At 36.6% G+C, this 24,234-nt stretch overlaps 1 protein-coding gene across 9 annotated transcripts in view; it reads left to right on the top strand.

The window, feature by feature from the left end:
* The window catches only part of Ddhd1 (DDHD domain containing 1), a 75,935-nt gene that overhangs the window by 20,568 nt on the left and 31,133 nt on the right, over positions 1 to 24,234 (top strand). For 4 of the 9 annotated variants that reach the window (XM_013154679.3, XM_063247847.1, XM_063247875.1 and 1 more), the window contains 7 exons: positions 6,225 to 6,398; positions 7,053 to 7,073; positions 14,798 to 14,899; positions 16,462 to 16,590; positions 17,542 to 17,689; positions 22,742 to 22,848; positions 24,124 to 24,230. In XM_013154679.3, coding sequence (XP_013010133.2) covers positions 6,225 to 6,398; positions 7,053 to 7,073; positions 14,798 to 14,899; positions 16,462 to 16,590; positions 17,542 to 17,689; positions 22,742 to 22,848; positions 24,124 to 24,230 — 788 coding nt within the window. The remainder of the gene's footprint in view (positions 1 to 6,224; positions 6,399 to 7,052; positions 7,074 to 14,797; positions 14,900 to 16,461; positions 16,591 to 17,541; positions 17,690 to 22,741; positions 22,849 to 24,123; positions 24,231 to 24,234) is intronic. The other 5 variants (XM_023565918.2, XM_063247868.1, XM_063247860.1 and 2 more) reach the window with 3 other exon arrangements.

Raw genomic sequence — 24,234 nt, 5'->3', positions numbered from 1 at the left:
GCACTGTGTACTCGTGATTGGTTTATTTTTCTGTACCTTTGTCATCTGCAGTGAAGAAATAGTTCACCCCTAAGATCTCATCATTTTATCCTTAGAAGATAGCTGTACTCCTCCTTCTGAATCAAAGGATAAGTATCAGAAAACAGACTGCTAATGGCTGTGGAAGCACTGCAGCGGGCACCAGCTACACAGATTGGCAAGTGCCTCTGAACCTGGAGACAACGCAGCCTGAGCACTAGTGAAGTGTGCAGGCTGCCAAACTTGGCAGCTGCTGGAGTCATGCTGAGTGAGATCTTCCATGTCCTGAGACACATGGAAGTGAGGAAATCTCAACAGAACACAGAACACTAACAGTGTGTGTAAAAATTAGCCCATTGGAGTCACAGAGAAAGGAAGCTTTCATGAGCTAACAGTAGGAGTTAGCTAACTGAAAAAACTAGTTATATTTTTTCCATGTGTTCCATGAGTATTTGTGGTTCAGCACAACTAAAGGACCGGTATTTCTTGGGGAGGGGATGAAAAGATGTTTCTGTTGTGTAGTGGAAATAGTTTAAATGAATCTAGGAGTCAAACTTTGGTTGAAATCTTAGACACTACCAATTCTGTGCCTTTGGGCAAATGATTTATCTTGCTAATCTATAAAACTGGTAAAATTACATATATTGTTAAGATTATGTGGTATCTGGAAGGTAATAGTAACTGTCTCAGTCTAAATCACTTCAGTGTCCTCACCAAAACTCCTAAGATAAAAAAGGACTATACACAACGCACATCTTCACTGTTACTACAAGATAGATGATACCACGCAGGTTAAGTTAAAAGTTACCTCAAATAGCAAATTACAACAGTCCTTATTGCTTTTGCAAGCAGTTGGATGAAGGAGCAGCCTATGAAACTGAAGAAAAGGAGAGAAATTAACATAGGGCACAGGCAGAATCACCGTCAGACAAAAACAAAAGCCAGAATCCTTAGGCCTGGGACTTAGTCGTTTATAAGACTGTCTACAGAAAAGGGGTGCGAATGTGAGAAGAACTGAGTAGGAGACAGAAAAGGTGGTGCCCCCCAGTGGGTGGCAATGGAGGAAAGAGGAGACAGTGAGGAGTTGTGGAGGAATAAAAGAGACTTAAGGCTTGCAGCCAAGCCCTAGCCCACTACCGCATCGTCTGTCAGAGGAGCCCACTCTTCATAATCTGTAGAAGCAAACATTCATAAAGAATCCTACCCACAAGTGCCCAGTAATCGAAGTGAGCCAGATGCTATACAAGCTACTTTAAGAGGAACACAGAAATCGTGGCATTTCAACTGATAAAACTCTTCCCCAAGAAGCAAACACAGAACTAAAAGAAAGTGTTATCTCGAATAACATGTTCCCATGAAGAAGATGACCTCGAACAAACTTGTACACAAGAATGAAAAAACTTAAAAGCAGAAATCCAAAATCTTAAGACAAAACAAAAAATTGCAACAATATTTGATTGAGCTCAGGAAGGGAACTGAACGGCGACATCATTTCACAAAGAACACACTGGTCACAAGTTACCTAAAGTAAAGTCAAATAAAAATCTAATAAAGTCCATTGATGAGGGAAAACACCAGGAGAATAAAAACAAGAAAAAAAAACCACTGTCAGAAAGATACAGCCACTTATTTAAAGATCAACTTTCATTCTGGCAACTAAGTAGTTAACTGAATTGGTCACTAAATGAAGAATTATCTATAGTATGTACATGACAGTATTCAGAGGAAACTCCAACTTGATGGTTTGGCTTTTATTTGCATAACTCTTAAATGCAGTACTGTAGTGTATAACAACATAAAGCTACAATACAGTATAATCAAAAATTACAGCACTGTCTAAACAAATGTACTTTACAGTAAAAGACATTGAGGCGCTATAAATAGAAAATAGAGAACTTTACAAACAAAAAGATGGGTCGTCAGTTGGAGTTGCAGGCCCTAAGTCCAAATAGCATGCTTCAGTCATGAGTCTGAATTGGATAGGTAGTTAAATGAAGGGTATCTGTTAGACATCATATTATCAAAATAGTTCAAGGAAAATTATTTTTCTTTAGAACATGCTCTCTAATAACCTTTAAAATTTTACAGCAGCCACTAACACACCATCACATCAGCGGAAGGCATATTGATACCTCATGTGTCAGAAAAGGCAGGAATGGATACTATAAAAATCCAGGACATCATATGATGCAGCAGTGATAAAGTACTCATTAATAATCATGATTGCAAAACAAGTGTGATTTGGATACGATCTTCAGCAAATCAGTAAAGAAGCTATTCCCATATTTCCTCACATGCCTTGTCCTAGCATCTTAGCAGCTTCCATGAATTCTTGAAAGTTACATTGATCATACAGTTAATATTACTAGAAGCTGTGTTTTAAATGTGCAGTTTTGGGGGCTGGGGATTTAGCTCAGCGGCATAAGCACCTGCCTTGCAAGCAGGCAGTCGTGAGTTCGATCCCCGGTACCGATAAAGAAAAAGACAAAAAAAAAAATTAAATGTGCAGTTTTGGCTCATTAATGAAGGAGCTTCTGCAGGATACTGCAAGGAACCAGTTCAACTAAACTGCTACTCATAAGATATCACAAAACCATGAACTAACTGTGTGAGTCCATAAAAATCACTGGAAATGCCAAATATCCTTGACAGTGAAACTAGCATTAATGGAACTCTGTCCACTTCTGCAATACTTTGGAGGATAGAAAGACAGATAAAGGAGCTTTCTAGCTAGGATTATAAGGCAAAAACCACGAAACAGTCACTGAGCCAAGAATAACGGTGATAATCATTCCGTAGTTTCCTGTGGTTTGAAAGTCAATATGTAACCTTTGAGAGAATGAGTGCTCCCATATATGAGGCATTCCTGCATATCAAGTTTCAAAGGTAATACCACTTTCAAAGAGTTTATATCTGAGAATTTATTTACCTCTGAATGAATCAGTTCCATTATTGCCGGAAGAGCTATTGGAGGCAAATAGTGCTTAGAAGTAAGCCAAAGAGTGATAAATTTTCTGGCCAAGGCACAGTTCTGCCTGTATCATATGTTACCAACAGGTCTCATGGAACCATGCTCTAAATGACTTCCTTCTACATCAAAACAGACAAACTATGTATATTGTGGATATTGAGCCAGAACAAGTATCCAAAAAAGCCAGGTAGCTCACTTTTCCCAGTATCAGACACTATATTAACACGTATTCTCAAGATGGTTATCTTATCATGAATGCTGTTTTTATTTGTACAAAATGTTTAGTGAATGTGCCTAAAACACAATAGTCTACCACCATCCCTTGTTTAACAACACAATTCTGGTCTTGTGGCTAGATCTTTAACTGAATTGACCTATAAATGAGGAATTGTATGTATGTAGTATGTACAGTAATAAATCCAGATCTGAAGAAATGGTGAAATGAAATTCCAACTTGGTAAGCTTGCTTGTATTTGCATAAGTCTTACATATAGTACTGCAGTGTATAACAAAACATACTACAGTACTGTATTATTCAGTATAGTCAGTACTGTGTAAACAGGTATAGTGTACAAGCAGAAGACATTGAAGGCCTGTAAACAATGTGCAAAATCATACAGAAAACAAAAGTTTGTAAGTCCTAACAGTATGCCTTCAGTCTCAAGCCCAGTCATTAGCCATTGTTAAACAAGGCGTATCTGTACAGGCAAAAATCAGAGTTGAGTAAAGAATAAATCTGTGCAATAAAACTAAACCATAGTCCAAGAAAGTTTTTCAGTAATAATTGGGAAACTGAAAAGCAAAGCATTTCCTTCTGAGGGGAAATCATATTACTAATAAGGGAAAATTAGCTTATATGATATTTCTTAAGGACAATATTCAAAGGAATGCTACTGTGGAGCAGTCTAGCCAGCCTGTCCTTCAAATATCAGATAGTTTGAACCTGCAAAAATTTAGTAAATACTGGGGTTGGGGATTTAGCTCAGTGGTGTAAGTACCTGCCTTGCGAGCAGGCAGTCGTGAGTTCAATCCCTGGTACCGATTAAAAAAAAAAAAAATTTTAGTAAATACCGAGTGTAAACTCAACGTGTTTAAATTAGACCTAAAACTAAAATGCTGGTGTCCTGGATGTGATTGTTGCATACAAGGGAAAATAAATCCAGTATTTCTCTATTTTACAGGTAATAAATGGGAGCCATAGGATATTATTTAAAATGGACAGACCAAGTAGTAAAAAGCAAAGAGGAGATTTAGGGTACTCTAAAGTTTACAACAATGTACACACATGCACACACACGCACACACAAAACCACTAGAGCAAAAAATGCAGATCTAAGTACCAAAAGAAAGTATAAAAAAGATTACCAAAAAAATACCATGTAGTGAAGAAAAAGTATTAATAATAAAGAGTGATTATCAAAGAATTAAATTTAGACATCTCAGTCACATCAGGCTGATTCAGAAGAAACTGATTTTCAAATGGCTTCATAATGCAAAACCTAGTTCTGTGCTATAGATAATATACATGTAAGATCATTAACTCAAAAGGTAAAAATAAAAAGGATATACTAAGATAGCATAGGCAAAATCTAGGCTAAAGGGAAAAAATATAACAGTATACATACAATGTTAAAAGCTATATAATTCACCATGAAGTTACAGTACTTTTTAATTTATGCATCAAATAACATCAGACACTTAGTACAGCAGAACTGCTATTCCAGGGTACCATTATAGGCAAATACATACAAAAAAGCAACAGAGAAACATGCATTTCCTGTCCCACGCATAGAATAAGCAAATTTCATCAGAGTCTTGGATCCTCCATGGGAAATGACATATACAGAGAGAGAGATTCACAAGGTAAACTTACAGTGATTGCCTGCAGAGTCACAGTGGGAGAATCCATAAGCGAGATTAGTGTGCTGGAAATCTGAACAATCAAGTAGAGCCTGGAGCTCACTACAGAGTCGCATGCAAGTGTGTATCAGGAAGGAAAAAACTATGACTGAAAGGCTGAAGAGGCTCCCCTGGAAGACCAGAGAGTCTTCCTAGAAGAATGGAAACAATGTCCAAAGGCAATGGCAAAGAATAGAGCTCCTCCAAAGAGACAGAAGAAGAAAGCCTTCTCTCTCCTTTCCCTTTTTATTCCATCTGGGCTACAAGCCTATTGGTTGGTGCCACCCAGACCCAGGGTGGGGTTTCCCTCTTCATTGAATTTATCTATAACTCAGTCACACCCAGAACTCTGCTAAACCAATCAACGAGGCTTTTCTCACTCAAGCTGGCAGAACAGTTACCACAGTCGTTTCTAAAGAGAAAATGTTCAGCTCATAATAACATTCCTTATTGAAGTTTTTAGTTAACAAAATTTTTGTGCTAAAACTGTAGGTTCTTAATGCTATTAACAGAATTAAAAATTCATCTTAATCTACAGATTGAAATTAGCAATACCAGTATTATTATTAACTGTGGTTATTACAAAAAGTTTGATATGTTCATTGTTCTTTTTGTCCATAGGATGTTTCCTAATATGTGTGTACAAATACTGTGTTTTAAATTAACTTGAAATAATTTCTCTTTATGTGGTTAAATCACCAGCTTCCTACATAGGTAGGTCCACTTGTTTCATTATGCTTTTTAATTATATGATTCTATTATCTTCATTTTGATTTATTTTTGCTCTATTTAGAAATATCTTTTAATACTTCAAGATAGCTAACAATAGTGGTTTTACATAATTGAAAAATAATATTTAATCAGGGAAATATCATTATTCAAAAACATTTTTCTAAAATAAATGAGAAATTTATGATAATTAGTAGTTTATTCCTGAATACTAATGGTTTATAAACTCAAGGCAACTCTGAAAAGTACTGCATATCACTGCCAAACATGCAGTTTCTAAATATTGCTTCTGAAATTTTACGTCAGTATTTTCTAAGACTTCGGAACTGTCAACAAAACTTTGTATGAAATTTATCTAAGCCCCTTTTAGGGCCTAAATTATATAGACAGTTGCTCATTTACTTTTCAAATGTAAAATAAAATTTTATGTATAAATTTTTATGCTAATGGAAAAAAATATACCCTGCCATGAAATTTGCTACACTTTCAATGATTGTTTTGAGATACAAAAGTCTGTTTTTATGACAGTAGCAGCAAAATGTAGGATTGTAGCTCACTTTGAGAGGCTAAATCCTAAAGTGTATAATTTTGTGATTTCTTTTTCCAGAGGCTGATAAAATACCAGTGATGCGTGGACAGTGGTTTATTGATGGTACTTGGCAGCCTCTAGAAGAAGAAGAAAGTAATTTAATTGAGCAAGAACATCTCAGTCGTTTTAAAGGTCGGCAGATGCCGGAAAATTTTGATACTGAAATCTCAAAATCCATAGATGGAAAAGATGGTAAGACTAATTAATACATTTATTATGTAAATAAAGTAAAATTATTGATAGAGTTTAGAGTTCTTAAGTATGATAATGGTAATTGAGAAGGATTGGAATTCATAAAATTGGAATATTTAAGATGCTGGGGATAGAACCCAGGGCTTCACACACCCTAAATAAGTGCTCTGCCACTGAGCTGTATCCCCAGCCTTCAAATTTGATTTTTGAAAATATTAAATAATTATTCTAGTGTCTTAAATTTTTATTTTGCTTAATATGTGTGTTCCATTGCATGATACTAACACAATTTATTATAAATGCACAAATTGCTGTATTGTAGTCCCTGAATTAGTCTTTCAGGCAGTCTCATAGTTAGCAAAGGAAATAAAATTTCCTATTATTATATCAGTATAACTTTTTTTACTGTTTTAATATTGCTTCTCTTCCCAAAATTAAAAATTTTAATTGCCTTTATGTATTTCTTAGCTAGCTCCCTAAAGATAATTATCATTTTGTATTTCAAAAGTGTGCTTTTTACATTTCCTTATTCAGCATTTGAATATATTTTCAGTAGTTAAAAATATACGATCACCATGTTTTCATTATGTGTCTGAGTAAAATTCAAAATATGTGGTAAAGTTAAAAATACTTCTATTGTTCCATTTACTGCAGGCAGTGGGATCAACTATTCTGGTGAGTACAAAATGTACAGGTAGATTAGAATGTGTAGCTGCCGCTTTAAAAATTTTTTAATCGAAAAGCGTTTCTTCATCCATGCTTGCCTTCATTTGGGAGGTTTCTTGGCAAGCCCCACTGAGTCTACTGGCTTAAAATATAAATAGAGTGACTTTTCTTCCTCTCATAAAATACTTCTAAGGCAGAAGAACTGAGTATAGATCAGGTAACTTACAGAATGCACCTTGAAAAAACAAGTGATGGGTTGGGATTGTCCACATAATATAATGGCAAAACAAACTGTATGTTGGCTGAAGATTTTCTTATTTTTAGTAAGCCTCCGTTTTTTTCTGCTTTTCTGCTTTTTATTTTCTTTATCTCTCCCTGAACATACATACATCAGTCATAAGCAAGCGTTTCTTTATATGAAGTTAAAATGTCTTTTGCATTTACTTGGTTAAAAGCCTGTGTAACCAAAGAAAGTTGTGACTTGAGTGTAAATTGGCAGTTAAACCTAACATTTATGTAATAATGCTTGTCTGTTATGTGCAGGTTCCATATTGCAGACATTTTAAATATAATCTCTCATTTTTTTAATCTATAAAATCAAATATGTACTTACTTCACTGTAAAATGTGCCCTAAAGTGCTTAGTGGTTTTTTTGGGGTTTTTTTTAACCTCTCTGCAAATGCATGACCTTGTACTTGTCAGGAGGCACTGTGCGGCTGAGCTGTATTCCGGCCCCCACTTATTAATCAGTATTCACAGCAGTTAGGTATAATTGCTGTGTGCCTGCAATTTGCCATAGAAATAAATAAGTGGCTTTTGTTAAGAGTGAAGATAGCCAATTTTACATCATATCAGTGATTTTATCTTAGTGGGTGAAATATTTTATAGTCTCAGTACTACGAGTAATCTCAAATCCATTTTATAAAATAATTTTATTGCCATTGGAAGAAGTCTTCTTAAAAAGTTTTCCCCTTGTAAGTGTTCTGCCTCAAAAAGAACAGTTCACCTTTCCAAAGCCACCCAAATTCCACTCTTAGTGGGTGAGAAATATGCAGGAGCTTAAAGGAAGAAGAGAATGAATATGGAAAATTTAATAGATTGTTCCCCTTTTTATATATGTTCAGTAGTTCTCAGTTTGTTAGCTCACCCTAGTGGCATTTCATTAGCTCTGTTTCATCTCTAAACCCTACCTATTAAGAATCTTACCTACAGTAAAATTAAACTTGTGTCCTTTGTACTTCTGCTCCTTAAATACTAAATGTAGGCAGCTCTTCCATTTTTTCTCAAAGTGCCCAAATTTAAATGAGTCTGATATAAGAACCTGTTTTATGTTAGGTTTTTAGCATGTCTTTGAGTATAAATGTGTAGGTCAATTGTAGGGTAACAATCTAGGGTAGTAGGTAATATCCTTTGTTATCTTTCTTAATAATAGTATTATTAAACTAAAGACATTTTTGTATTATGTTTCAAAATTAATTCTTTGGAGTTTTCTATAAAAGTTGGTTTTTAAAAATGTACTGTGACCTGTAAGCAAACATTCAGCATGCCTTTTTTTGTTTGGGGGGAACTTTATTTTGTTTTGTTTTTGTTTTGTTTTTTCCAAGGGGATGTTTATTTGTTTGAGACACAGTCTCACCAAGTAGTTCAGGCTGGCCTTGAACTCACTGTGTACACCAGGTGTGTACTACCCACTCGCGACTCATGCGTTGTTACTAATAAAGATTGAGTTAAGTTCCGTTTAAACACACTGTACAATTTTCAGTCATTTGCTGTGTATTAAGATGTGACATTTGACTTTGAAGATCATGGGGGATTTTGTAGTACATTTGGAAATCAGGCTGGCCTGTAGAAAAAAACATCTGCCATCCCTAAAGCCACCGGTTTTTGATCCCAAAAGCCAAATTTGGTAGGGAGGGAATACCTCAAATTTACAGTACCAACAAAGATTAAAAATAGTTTTTTACCTATAAGCCTCTGAAATTTTCTATTTAATTAATTTGAGTGGTGAAATAGCTTTTTCTCATGTATAGGTGATAAAGCCCCAACTCTTTATATTGTCTGTAGAGTGTCACTGTTTCCAAGTGTAGATATTATTGTGCCTAAGCACCTTTGTGAAAGAAACAGTTTCTACCTTCAAGGAGCTCAGCTTATTTAGATGAGGAAGCCAACACACAAAAATAGTTACAAAAGAATAAATATCACAATGCAGTGGAATAATTAAAGTAAAACATTCTGGGAAATCTTGTTTTATATAAAGTTTGTGAAAAACCATACTGTATTTGAGGACACATTAAATACTCTGGGGAATTTCAAAGAAACTAAACAATTCTTGACTAAGAAGGGATGTTAAAATAATTCCTGTTTTATCTGTTTAGTTAGGGTAGCTGCTTTCAAAAGTGCATTACATGTGTTCAACAGTTTCTTATTCACCTCAAACTAAGCAATGAATTAAAAACATTAAAAAGTTTGGTGAAAATTTGATTATTCAAATACATATAATTTACAAAAAGAAAATCACTTCCAGTGTTTTCGTGGCAGGTCTGAGACCTACCATGAACATTGAGTGTCTGCCGCCCGAGCCCAGGCTAGAGGCATGTATCTAGCAGCCTGACAAATGGAGACCTGTTGTTTCCCTTGAGGTTAATCATACAAATACAGTCAGGCCTTCAAATACAGAGTTTGGTAATATTCAAGCACATGAAATAATTAGTTTAAAAAACTGAAAGGAATAAGTTAGTAATACATATCACTCACCAGAAAATACATAATCATCATGTAATAGTGAGAAAGCATCAGGCAAATTCAGCTTGAGGACCATTCTTCAAAATACCTAACCAGTACCCTTAAAAAGGATCAAGATCTTGAAAGACAAGGAAACATTGAGAAATATGTCATAGTTAAAAATGAGACATGACAACAAACTACAGTATGGTATCCTGGATTAGATCCTAGAACTGAAAAAGATTAGTGGAAAAAATACAGAAGTCTGGAATTCCAACTTGGCCAGTTGGAGAAGAAGCAGTTGGAGATACTTGGAGGAGAGCCACTGGAAAAACAAAACACAGGCAGTTCCGAAGTGGGGAGGCAGCCATACCCAGAAACAGAAACTCAACCTGAAAGACGAATCTTTAGATCAAACCAAATATCTGGGTTACTGAAAGGGGGAGCAGTGCTGTCACTCGCCTCCCCCTGCACCCATCAGCCAGGGCCACCATCCTGGGAGCAGTTGTAACTGTCTGAGGGGAGCAGCCAGGCCTACAGAGCTCCCTGGGTACTCTACCTCCAACCTGGAAAGGAAGCCAGGCTTGGGAATCAACCACAGTTGAACAATCAGAGAAGAAGAAGCAGAAGATCTCTCCCAGCCATCGTCCTTCCAATTACTGGGCCACGGCCCACTGCCTAGCGTCAACAAGAGAGCCGGACTACCGCCCTAAGCAGAGAGAGGAAACACCACAAATACTAGGCAGCTGGCAGGGACCCACAGATGACATCCCCGGAGACATGGGGAGGCAGACACTGAACAGAGCCAGTCGAGGGTGGGTGCTTTCCTTCCACTTCCCTAGACAGCACCAGCAGTTGAATCAGGGTGAAAACCAAGCTACCTACCACCCACAGTCCTACATGGCAAGGACTCTGTGGAGTTCTTGAGGCAGGGATAGTGGGGAAGCTGAACAGGAAAGGACAGAGGCGGTCAGTGGAACAGAGAGCATGTGGCTGTGTATAAGTGGGAGGCCCCTGCCCCTAGGGCGAGAATACTGAGCCTCGATTTACGCTGCAGCAAGAGAAGCAGGCCAGGGTGGGAAGTCGCGGACACAGCCATGAGCCTTTGGATACCAGGCAGACTACTCCACGTCCTCCTCTCCCCAAATTAACTTAGGTAGTTGGGTCTGGGGACCAGTGACAAAGGTCTGCAGGCAGCCACACCCAGAGCAGAGCTTGCAGCCAAGAAGTAGGGCCAAAGAGAGTCCTTAGCAGCTGTTGTGGGGAAGAGGGGGCTTTCTTGGGTGTTTGTTCTAGTTTTTCTCCAGTTTGGTTTGGTTTGAGGTTTTTTGTTTTTGTTTTTGTTTTGTTTTTCTTAATTCATGCTTCTGTTGCCAGTCAGTCCGAGTTCCTTTGGCTCCATTCAGATGGAAATTATAAATCAGCAATGCCAGCCTTCATCATCACCATGAGTCACATCTGCCAGATGCTGGTCTCAGCTGCCTCCAGCCACTGCCTGCCTGTTCCTGCTGGTGCTGAGCACCACAAGTCACCTGTGCCAGGTGTTGGTCTCTGCCACCCTCAGGGGTTGTCTCATGCTGGACACCATAGGCCATCTCTACCAAATCTTGCTGTCTGCCACTGATCTTCTCTGGGTGCTGGTGTCTGCAATTCCTTGGTGTTAACAGCTCTTGGTGTTTATTGCTCTTTCTTTGGAAACAACCACTCTGTCTACACTACACAGGATAAAAATCTCAAGTAGATGTACAGCACTTTTGAAGTGCATGCTACCCAAGAAGTCTCGAGCAGGTATATAGGAACACCAGGAGAGTCTTTACTTTTTTTTAATGGAGAAAAAGTAAAACAAAATTTTATAACAAATTAATAAAATAATAGTTAATACATGAATATTGTTTAGTGGCAACTTCGTGCTGCAATACCGAGTCAGCACACAGGAGGGCGCCCTCCTCAGCTAAACCAGGAGGTGGGAGCTTTGCTGCTAATGTTGGGAGCACCAGATCCCTCTCCTCCTACCTTAACCGCTGCAGATGCCCCCTTCCTCCTTCAGAAAGGCCACAGAGTCATCTGAAGTGGCAGAGTGGGAAGAGCACTGCACTGACTTTATGGCTGCATCATGTGGAGAGTGAAGGTTCGATCACCAGGGAGACACTGGAGCAAACTGTCCTAGACTCCAGGGTACAAGGGAGAGCCAAGGGGGAGGGCAGCCAGCCACTAGCCAAGCCACACCACCCTCCCGTTGGCAGGCTCCTTTTTTTCTCCTGGTCTCTTCTCCTTTTAAACCTTCTTGCCCCGGATTCTATTCAGTCTTCTTCAGTTTACTTATTTCCCTGCCTTCCCTCACTGCTTCTCCACCTTCCATGAAGTATATACAGAGCAGGCACCTGTGTGTGTGCTGAAGAGGGCAGAACAGATCAGAACCTGCACTTGAATGACACCATGTGGGCATGGCGGGGTGAGCCCTACTGTGTGTGCAGGGTTCAGGGCTAACCACAGATACCATCTTTAACAGGTTCCAGCAGCATCCCTAACCTCAGTTATGCCTTCCTCCCCCGCCTCTACAAATGCTCTGGTAAACCTCCTTAACCCTCACCCTTTACTCCAGCTCTAAAAATACCACCAACAGAGTCTAACTATCTAAATTTTACCTATTAAAATTGCTCTTATCTTCCTCTCCTACTGACTTTCCCTTCTTTTTCCTTTTTCCCACATCCCAGACTCACCACCTATAACAGTAAAATACCGTCTGTAAGGAGCACTGGTAAAGGGGCAGAAGTGTCAAAATGAGTATTAATGTTTATGACTGATACAGGGCTGGACCTGTGGCTGTAGGAGTATTCTCCCTACAGCCCAGGGGTTGGGTCCCTCCCAGTTAGTCTGAGTAGGGTGAAGGGGTTGGCAAAGCTGGGAACACATCACTGGGAAGCAGAACCTAACTAAAAAGCTCTTCGTACCAGTAACGAATTGTCTTCATTAGACCCAGTCTTTTGTGCACACACAGGAACATTAAAAAATAAGGCAGCAAAATGCATCTAAAAACTCTCAACTTGCCCAAAGCAGATGCAAGGGGCAACCGTGGAGAGGAACTCAAACACTGAATAGTTGAGCCTCATGAAGTGATTAAAGAGGAAGCAAAGAAACTCAGTGAATTCAAAGGTGACACAACCCAAAAAATAATGGAGCTAACAAATTGACCAATGTGATTACAAAAGAAACAACAACAAAAAGCAGCAATAGAAGAGACCCGAACTATTGAAAATATGAATGATAAACTTATCAAAGAAATAGACTAAAAACATACCAGACAAATCCCAGACATAGAGAATTGTACTGACTACATGAACAGCAGAGGTGACCAGTGTGGCGAGAGGGTCTCAGACCTCAAGGACAGAATGGAAACACAAGATACTAAGAGGTATCTAAAAGTGTTTGCATAATTTTAAAAGGTGGTACAGTGGTCCCTGCTTTCCATTAGTTGGAATTTGGTTTGTGTTTTGCATGTTTTTGTTTCTCTGTGTAGTAAACTCTCAAGTCTCCGGTTTAAGTCAGTTTGATCTACTTTGGTGTGTTAGCAGGTGTTCCTAATGCATGCTTTGTTTGAAACTGTTTCCTGGCCTAAGTGGTGCATCTACTCCTGAATAACTGACCAGAAGGCACATGAAAGAAGAAACATTTCAGTGAAGAAAACTGCTTCAAATGTCATTTTTTATCTCTGTGACATTGAAATCTTTTTTTAGAACTCAAATGTAGCAGCCCAGCTTTTAGTCCTCTGTAGTTCTTAGAGCAACCTAATCGCATATAGGTGTAGTCATTAAGTATATAAGCGTAGGTAGTATTACCTCATAAGCATTTCCTAAATATCCTTGTTGCACAGATATTTGTGTATATTTCACCTGTATATGCAACAAATTTTTATACAGCAGGAATTAAAGATTTTTGCATGTAAGCAGTATTTAACCTTTGAATGTCAAATATAATGTAGAAGAGATTGAAGATGAAAATCAAATGTATTAGAACATAAAGTTTAAGTCATGTAAGTTCTAAATGTGTTTAGTAACTGATTTAATAAACATTTGTAGGGTTCAATTTCAAGTGGACTTAATAACGTACTTAAAATACAAATTTATTGATATGTAACTAGCAAAATTTGACCAATAACATATTGACTTTAAGGTTATCTACTGACTTGCTAGATATCAGGCCTGACTTCGCTCTATGTTGCCTGTTTTATTCTTATAAGGTACCACAACATACATTTTTACAGTGACCTTCTTTATATTTTACTGCCATTTTTCCAAAGGTTAGCTAAAAGTAAAGCTTCCAATTTAATTTTTGCTTTGTATACTTGGTTTGTTAAAGTCTTTGAACAACTTGAATAGAGTTGTGAAAGAGCCGGGCATGGTGGCGAATGCCTGTAATCCCAGCACTCGTGAGGTTGAGGCAGGAGGATCACCATGAATTTGAGGCCAGCCTGGCCTACGTAAGCAAGTTCAAAGCCCCCCTGCACACCATAGCAAGACTCTGTCTCCAAAACAAAAAGAGTTGTGGGAAGATTATCTGATTCTATATTAGGAAGCATCCTGTAGAATGTATATTGTGGTATCTTAGACAAGCTCCATTTAATGTTTTTATTGCGTTCTGAATTTGTACGCCTCTGTTGGCTGTAATAATCACAAATTTGGTGAAAGTAAATAACCTTTGTGTTGTAAAAATGCTGCATTCTATTTTTAATGTTATCTATGCAAACACACAAATGGCGATCACAGAATTATCTGTAACTGAAAATTTTAAATATTTGCCTTTGTTTCTTTTGGTCAAAGTAGAGCGTATATTTGATAAACATTAAGCTAACGTTTTGCTTTACTGCTTTTTAGCTAGATCTTCTGTAAATGAAGCATTTAGAATAATGTTTGTCAAATACAAGTCATTTTTTGAGTCAATGCTAGAACAGAAAGCTGAAGTGGAAGAAGCCTCATTTACATGTGCTTTGAAGCTCAGTGTTTTTGCTTTCTTAGTTGCCTACCACCTCCCTCCCTTCTCCCTCCCTTCTCTCTTCAAATGGAGAGGATATAAGGAGAGCTCAGATGCCGCAGGTCTTAAACGAAAGCGTTCCCAAGGTACAGTAATTGTAGTTTTATTTCTCTGTGTAGTTACTTTCCCAGTTTGCAGCACTCCTTGTGTTTAAAATATTAAAATAACGAGTATTTTAGAAAGTCTGGCCCATACGCATAGGATTGTGTATTATACAGGTATATAAACATCTGTAAACTGTGTGTATGGTCCAGTAGTGAGATATGCACCAATATTAAGAGGTCTTACTTTAAGCAGTGTGTGGGAAATTTAAGAAGGGGCAACATTTTTCTGACTCAATACCATTCTCTAACTATCTCAATCTTACAGTCTTAATCTTTTAGGCTTAAAATTATTTTAACAAGAATGTGGTTGAGAAATAAATGTTAAACCCTCGCAAGAGTTTTCAAAAGATTTTTTATTTAGAAAGCTGACCTTGTACATTGTTTTTTGTGGAGCTGATAGTATTATTTATTGTGCTAATTGAATGTTGGTCTTGTGTTCTGTGTCAGTCATGTGTCCTGGCAAGTAAGTAAAATAAAAATTGGTCTTTTACACATTTTTGAAATTATATAACTAAGAAGCATGTTTTCTCATAGTGTACTGTTTATTCTACTAGGAATTAGGTTTTTATACATACCCCTATTATTTGAAACCTTGACTAGGGCTATGTATTTTTATATTTAATTTGAGGTTATTTCAAATCAGAAAACTTAGCCATGTGCCTGTAGACTGTTAATATACTATTGGGTACCAAGGATACAAAAATGATCAAAAAGTAGCCCCTGCCTCATAGAGCTTATGAATTGGGGAAGGGTATAGCTTTGAATTTTTTTATTTTAAATTCATTTGCACCAAATGTAACTCTAGTTACAAAAATGTATTAAACATACTGACTTGAATACATGATAGAAAAAATTTTAGTTTGTTTATTAAAACCTGTTTTACTTTTGGGTTTCTACTGCAGTGAGCAATATCTAGTGATAACTGATTTTTTTTTTTTTTTTTTTTTTTGTGGTCCTGGGATCCCGCTTGCCAGGCAGCCCCTTCGGCCACTTAGCTAAATCCCTGGCCCAATAATTGACTTTAATATTTGGTCCCAAAATACCCTGTATTCCCAACAGATAATCCTCTTCCCACATTCTTGTTTTATCTTGCACCAAGTACAATTTTTATTTTTTCTTTTATTTATAGTGAAATCTAGAGAACAAAAATGGGGTGTTTCTCTGTCAAACTTATTACAAACTTTCAAATAGGTGTATTCTCTCCCAGACCTAAGGAAGAGTCATGTCACCTGGAAACCCGGTTCTTTAATAATCAAAACACATTAGCTATGTATTAGAAGTCAAATTGTGGTAGAGTCACCATTTATTCTACATTATTTAAAGAAGCTGTCATTTCCTGTAGCATGATTAATCAGTTTTAAGAACCTGCCCATTATTTACTTGACAAAGGTTTTGTTATGTTTTTTTAATGAGATAGTTTTCCCATTGAACTGAGTTGTATATCTGAATTGGTAGGTAACTTTGATTCAGAGATCCAAATGTTATAATTTTGCACACAGTGAAGCTTATTGTAGAGACCTTCAAAAGTTTCTCTTTTGCGACAGCTATTCACAGTTTCAAGCTGAGCCGGAACCACGTGGACTGGCACAGCGTGGACGAGGTATATCTGTACAGCGATGCGACAACATCTAAAATTGCAAGAACGGTTACCCAAAAACTGGGATTTTCTAAAGGTAAATTGTTAAGTATTACAAAGTTTTGTCAAAATGTGGAGAATGTTTTTTTCTTCTGTTCAAGATAGACTTAACTTTTAGTGTGTGTTAAGTAGGTATCATATTTAGTGATAGGCAGTCTGTTAAATGAAACTTGTATTAAGGAAATTGAACTGATGTGTATCTGTCCATGAATATACAGAACGATCTGATGAGATTCCTAAGTATCTTTTATACTTGTAAAAGCATTAAACACTCAGTGCTAAAGCAGAAAAATAAAGCATAGCAATCAAAATATGTCAAGGAAGATAAAGACTGAAATTTCTCTGTTGTATTTAGTGACATGAGGGTCACTGGTGACTTGAATTTTTGGAGCAGAAACCAGATTGGGATGGGCTGAAGCATAACTAGAAGGTGAGGAAATGAGAGCAGGGAAAGACAGGAGAGTGTGGTACCTCAGAAGACAGGAAAGCAGCATCAGAAAACAGCTTTAACTGATAAGCTTTTACCACTCCATTAATATCTTAATTTTTATAATGAATGTGCTTGGATCTCTTTTAGACAGTTATTAGTACTTGAATGTTTTGTGAATTACCTTGCCTCATCTTTAACCCATTTTGCTATTTGAATAGTTGTCTTTTTACTTTTTGCATAGTAGGCTGCTTTGTGTATTTTATATAATTTTTTCCAGTTTGCTGTTTGTCTTTTATTTTTGGCTATGGTATTTTTTAAGAGACATCGTTTTTATGTATTGTTTGTCTTCCTTTTTCTTCTTCCTGGTAGTGTCTGGTCTTGCTCTCATCTCCGGTTCTCTTTGTGTCAGCCAATCAAATACATTGTCTTACAAATTTTATTTCCTCCTCTCTTCCCCAAGTAAATTCATTCTTTAGATTCTCACTGCTAATTTTTAAAAAACATTATGAAAGTGCTGCTTCTCCAAAATTTAAACTTGGAGTCATCATTTTTCCACAGCATCAAGTAGCGGGACCAGACTCCATAGAGGTTACGTGGAAGAAGCCACGTTGGAAGACAAGCCTTCGCAGACCACCCACATTGTGTTCGTTGTACATGGCATCGGGCAGAAAATGGACCAAGGAAGAATTATCAAAAATACAGCCATGTGAGTTCTTTGGTGCATACATCCTACAACCTGTCTGAAATTCATCCTTTGTCTAGGAGATGAGAGAGATTGACAGAGTTCGCTTGTTCTGCTGCCTTTTCTCCAATGCCAACTCTTCTCATAGTCAAATTTCTGGACCAAATTTGAAGAGTGAGAGTATCTAGATGATGATAATGATGATTCCACCACCATACCTGTGTGAAGGAGAGGCTGATAAGCCCTTTCTAGGACAGAAAGCAAGAAAAAGAGTTTTAAATTTGTATCTTATGCTCTGAACTTCAGAAACTGAGTTACAAAACTCTAAAAGCTAAGAATTGTTTAAACTACCAGTTAGTAGCTTAACTTGTCCAATTAATTTCTAGCAGGGGAAAATGAACTCTGAAGTTTTATGCAGAAAACAATGGAACACCAGGCAGGTTAGTTAGCTCATTAATTAACTTATATTCCTTTTGATGCCAAAACCTCTTTAAGATGTTACTGGGAGGTAGATGAATGGATGGATGGACTGATAGATATTTCTAAATTGTTAAATTTGATGCAAAAAGGAATGTTAGAGTAAAAGTCCATCATGAATTTCACTATGAGCTAATAGCCAGAATGAAGAAAAATCTAATCAGGTACAGATTTACAATAAGAACAAATGAGTTACTACTGAGAAACAATTTATCTGATTTTGAGTCTTCAAGTAAAAGTTTCTTTAAGTTTTGTAAAGCAAATAATGCATGACTTCAACAACATCTATAATAAAATAACGTTGAGTATTGTTGCACTTTTTATCGTAATAGCGTAATATCACCTGAGGGTTAAATTAAAAGTATGAAAGAACTTTAAAAAAAATTTTTGTTAGATAATGCAAAGTTACCCTTTTTGATCCCCATAGCTCCTGTTATAGGAATCTCTTTCTTTTGATCCTTCTTAATTCCTGTAGTAATTCCCTGATACCAAGATGCAGATCTTTTGCTTAGATATATCGGATCCTGAGAGTACATTTGCTGGCCTTGTCTCCGAGTCACTAATAAATGAGGAGATGTTAGTTTGTTCTTCGGGTGTAAGAAAGGGAAAACAATACGAAAGTCTTAAGCTTGGTGACTCAACACAGTACTGAGAACTCTGGAAGTGATCTGACAGTCAGCAGAACGCTATCGGCCCCACCCGCCTTCATGGTGGAACCCCCAGCTACAGCCCGTGGGTCCAGAGGTGACAGCCTGTAGCATCTTGTGTTCAAATCCACAGGAAAAGATTAGTCTTTCTTCCCAAATGCCCAGGCCGTCTGCCTTTCAGAGAGTGATAGTGCTGCATCTAAGTACATGAGTTCCATACCGCAGCCGCACAGATCTACTGAGCAGCTGTCATGATCCCACCCCAGAAATCAGGTGTGAGTGAGTTGACATCATCATGACAGTAAGGAGAGGTAAAGCCACACATAAGAATAAGAAGTGGGATGAATGAACCTAAGGTGGCTCAAAAATGTGTCCACTGCGAGGAGGGTTATTACCGTTTCTTCAGAGACAGATAAATTTGGTGGAAAATTCCCTATGTAACTTAGAAGTTGATAGAAATTTTTCACACAAAAAGAAATTCTGTTCAATAGAACATCCAGAATATTTACCTTTCCCTTTTTCTACCACTTCTACATTTGAGAAAAAAGAATAAAATTAACTTCTTTATCCCTGCTTTCTGAAGCTTATATGTACTTGTGATTTGATGTGTGACGGTAGCTAAGATAGGTTTCTGTCTGTCCTCCCCTCCAGTGGCGACCTTTTGTTCTCATAAGGATTCTTGAAGTTATGTCTCAAATGCATGGCATTACACATTTTTCCCCTCCCTGTTTTAGTGATCCTGCAAATTAATTCAGACTGGTTTTAATCACTTTTGTTGTAACAAAATATTCTTATTATCCACATAGATTGAGAAAGAAGTTTATAGACAACTTCTGGAAAGGTCAGAATTGGTTCACAGAAGGGATGAATGTGTTTTAAATACAATTGAGTTTACATTTAATAGAGTTTTATTCCAAGAAATCTTCACTGAAGCTGTGTATCTAATGCCTTAAATTAGTCATTTGAAGCAATAGTTTTAACACTGTGAAGGGAATTTCAGTTAAACATGATTGGTTGAGTATATAAATTCGTCTCATACCAGGGCTGGGGATTTAGCTCAGCGGCATAAGCACCTGCCTTGCAAGCAGGCAGTTGTGAGTTTGATTCCCAGTACCAATAAAAAAAAATTTATCTCAAACCTCCTGAAATGTCAATAAAAATGCTAACAAAGGAATTTTCAAAATAAAGAACATAAATCCCTAAGTACTAAGAAAAAGATGGGAAACAGTAACAGACAAGAATGTCAATAAAACTTCAAATAAAAAATGCACATAGTTTATAAATCAAAAGAAAAAATTACATAGCGTGAAAAGGCTGATTCTCATTCCAGTCTCCTCTTCCCCATTACTCTTTGTTCTTATTTCACATTTTAAACTCTGACATATTTTCTTTAGGCACATAGACATTTTTTACATAGTAGGTATAAACTGTAAACTTACAGACCTTTATTTTTGTTAAAAAATGTACATGCTGTGGAAGATTACTTTTCATGATTTCCTATTTTCTTCCTGGGTGTGTGTGTACAATAAACATCACACAAATGTCATTTTTTTCTTCACAGCCATTTATGTACCCTTAGTTAGACAATACTTCCCGAGTGCTAAAAATCTCTTACTTTTCTAAATAATAAACAAAGCATTCATGGGCTGGCAAGATAACTTGGAAAGTAGAATAAGCTTATAGCAACTAAAAATCATGATTCTTCAGCATATTATTCCAACACTGTGATTTGTTTTAGTTGGAGCTACAGTGTAATATTTTTAAATTACTTCATTTTCTCATTTTACTCTGTCCTTTGTTGGTCTGCTTCTTGTGCAGTCAAGACCTATATATTTAAAAAATAAATCTTATCATCTTTTATTATATTGCCATTGTGTATATGAAGATGTATTTATCAGTTGTAAAACAAAATGAGGAAAATCTCTTTGTATTACTGTGATTCTTTGAAAATATCTACAAAATTGAGAAACCTTTAGCTATACTCACCAAGAAAATAATAATAAACCAAAGTTATTAAAATCAAGAATAAGAAAACTATTAACTACCAACCTCATAGAAATAACAAGGATTAAAAGCTAGTATTATACACAGTTCTGTGGTCATGAACTAAATAATTTAGATACACAAATTCCTAAAAAGTACACAAACTACCACAATTAATTTGGCAATGAGTTTGAAGGCATGGAAAATCTAACTAGAATTATAAAAAGTAAAGCATTTGAATTAATATTAAAAACAATCCACTAAAAAATTCCAAAACCAGACGACTACTCTGGTGAATGCTCCCAAACATTAAAAGAATTAGCATTGATTTGTTCCAAACTCTCCAGAGATTTTCCAACTCATCCTATGTAGCCAGTGTTGCTCCGATACTGAAAAGGCATTCATGGGGGTGGGAGGGGTCTAATATCTTACAAATGAGACCAGCAATACATAAAAAAAGTTTTAAGCACCATGATTAGTGGGATTTATCCAAAGAATGCAACGTTAACTGAAGTGACTTCTTAAGAAAAGAAAGAAATAGAAGATGTAAGAAGATGGGGAATGAGAGAGGACAAAGCAAATAGTTGAGAGACAAAATGGACATGTTGTGACTATGTCCCTAAATTTTCTTCGCTAAAAATATATTACTTAAATATATTGATTAATAAAATGAAGCAAAAGCACATCATGTTATTTTTGATGCAGGAAAACCATTTGACGAAAATACAATGCCCTTTCACAATAAAAACACTCAGCAGATAGAAACAGAAAGGAACCATCTCAGCCCATGAAAGGCAATCTACAGAAGGCCATCAGCTGAAGTCATACTTCAATGGTGAAAGACCAAAGGCTTTTTCCAAAGATCGGACTAAGACAAGGATCTTTGAACACCACTTCTGTTCAACATTGTGCTTTGTGTGTGAGTCAAGGCAATTATGCAAGGAAGAGAAAAAAAGGCATTCTAGTTAAAAAAAAGTAAAACTACTTCTGCTTGCTGATAACATAACCTTATATGTAGAAAATCCTAAGAAAGGTGAGAGATAAAATAGATCAATCAGACATGTGAGAGTTAATAATTTCATCAATTTGCAGGATAAAAAGTCACATACAAAAAAGGTTATGTTTATTAGCAATAAACAACTTGGAAATGAAATGAAATTAAAAAATAAGTTCTTTTTACTATAGTATCAGAAAGAATAAAATACTTAGGAATAAGTTGAACAACAAAAGTACAAGATTTGTATGTTGACAGACATTTAAGACCAGAGTCAATGGGGAGGGCATCCTATGTATGTGGACTAGAGAACTTAATATTGTCAATATGGCATTGTTCTCAGATTATTAGTTGAGAGTTCAAATTTATTTTTTCACTCCCAAAACAATTTAATGGTCTTTTTGATAAATGGAGCTGGGACAACTGAATATTCATATGTTAAAAGATGACGTTGGACTCCTACCTCACACAGTACAGAAAAGTTAATTTAAAATGAATCAAAGAGCTACGTGTAAGAGCTAAAACTGCAAAAATTTTAAAAGAAAATGTAATTAAATCTATTTGACCTCTCAACCTTGTGTGTCCAGAACCATGAGCCAGGGCAGCCTCTTCTTTACAACCTAACCTGTCCCAGGCGTTTCACTACAGTAACTTTACAAAGCCTACTGAATCATCAAAATGTATAAAACGTAGCAACTGTTTTAAGAGCTGTTAGTAAAAAGGGAAGAGTTTAACATAACCTACCTTTAGATGAATCGTATCTCAGTTTATACAGAAACTATTTGGAATCATCGATAGAAGAGTTAGGAAAATAACTTGGAAGATGTCCTGGCATTGCAAACTTGCTTAGTGTAGCAGTAATTGAAATATAATTGGACAGAATTGTAGACAAATGGAAGTACTACTACATACATGAAGATACTTTCAAAGGTTTTCTTGTTTGTTTTTGCTTTTATTATTAATTTTATTTTTTAGGATGAGAGAGGCTGCAAGAAAAATAGAAGAAAGGCATTTTTCCAACCATGCAACACACGTCGAATTTCTCCCTGTTGAGTGGCGGTCAAAACTTACTCTTGATGGAGGTATAGTCTCTTTTAAAATTGAATGATTTAACCAATAGCAAAATTTTACCAAAGTAAATGTAGAAATTTTTACGAACACCTTTCACCCAGTTGGAACAGTGTCTTCAATTTCATTGTCGTGAGGTATGCTCTTTACTTTAGATTATTCTACACTTGGTAACTGATCATCCTATGGGGGGAAAGTGAAGAATGATCCCAATTTTAAGTACAAGGTGAATCAAAGACATAGTAATATATGAAAGCTAAGACCAGAGCGTTTGAGAAAAAATACTCAAGAGAGCACATTTATGATCTCAGAGTATGGAACGATTTCTTAAAACATCAAAACAATTAAAAGTAAAGTGGGTAAGTTTGATTGGAGTAAGACTAAGGACCTCTGGCAGCGCATTCCTGTAATCAAAACACTCAGGAGGCTGAAGCAGAATGGTCACAAGTTCAAATTCAGCCCAGGTAATTTAGCAAGGCCCTGTGTCAAAATTAAAATTGAAAAGAGTTGGGGGAAGGATGTGACTCAGTGATAGAGCAGTTGCCTAGCATGAGCAAGGCCTTGAGTCCATCCTCAATGCTGCAACAAAACAAAACAAACAAATAAAAACACCTCTGTATCAGTAGATCGTAGAACACCAAGGAATGGAAGGCAAACCATGCTTTGATGTTACAGCAAAGCAATGTAAGAACAAGCAAAGGCCAGACAAGAGAAGAGGAAATATTCACTGTGTATTGCAAAACAAGTTGTAAGGCCTGTGGATAGCTATAATAGTTCCTTACTTCTTTGAAGACTTTTCTTATCCTTTGCTTCCAACCCTCATTTTATTAAAGTGGGAAATAAAATAACCTAAGCCAATGCAGTGAAAAGTTGCCAAATTTGCAGTTGATTAAAATTATGAGCCTTCTGCCTCATTGTACTTTCAAGTATTAATGTAACAGCTCTTATCATTCTATTTTAATTTGTTGCTGATCTGCTGTTACTGCTCTCCGGCACACCACATGGGTATTGACAGCCCCAGTATCCATGACTCTGAAAAAATTGATGCCCTTCTTCTATGCTTTATTGTTCTTTTCTTTTCATGTTCCCTTTTGTCTTCTACTGTTTTGTGTTCTATAGGGGTTTGTTTGTTTGTTTGTTTTTGCAAGAATTCACAAGAAGAAAAGGTCCATTAGAGCCAAAGCAGGCCTTGAACATTTAAATGTTAAATTATTTTAGGAAATACAATTTTTTTCACAGTTCCCAAAATAAGGATCTTAAGTAAATTTAATTTTACTCTGTGTTTGTAGACACGGTTGATTCCATTACTCCTGACAAAGTACGGGGTTTGAGGGACATGCTGAACAGCAGTGCCATGGATATAATGTATTATACTAGCCCACTGTATAGAGATGAAGTAA

Source organism: Cavia porcellus, unplaced genomic scaffold (assembly GCF_034190915.1).
Source record: "Cavia porcellus strain 051 isolate PalLab524CR breed Dunkin Hartley unplaced genomic scaffold, mCavPor4.1 scaffold_1, whole genome shotgun sequence".
In the NCBI taxonomy this organism is placed as follows: domain Eukaryota; kingdom Metazoa; phylum Chordata; class Mammalia; order Rodentia; family Caviidae; genus Cavia; species Cavia porcellus.
The sequence above is the reverse complement of the archived record's forward strand: the minus strand, read 5'-3'. Positions and strand labels throughout refer to the sequence as shown.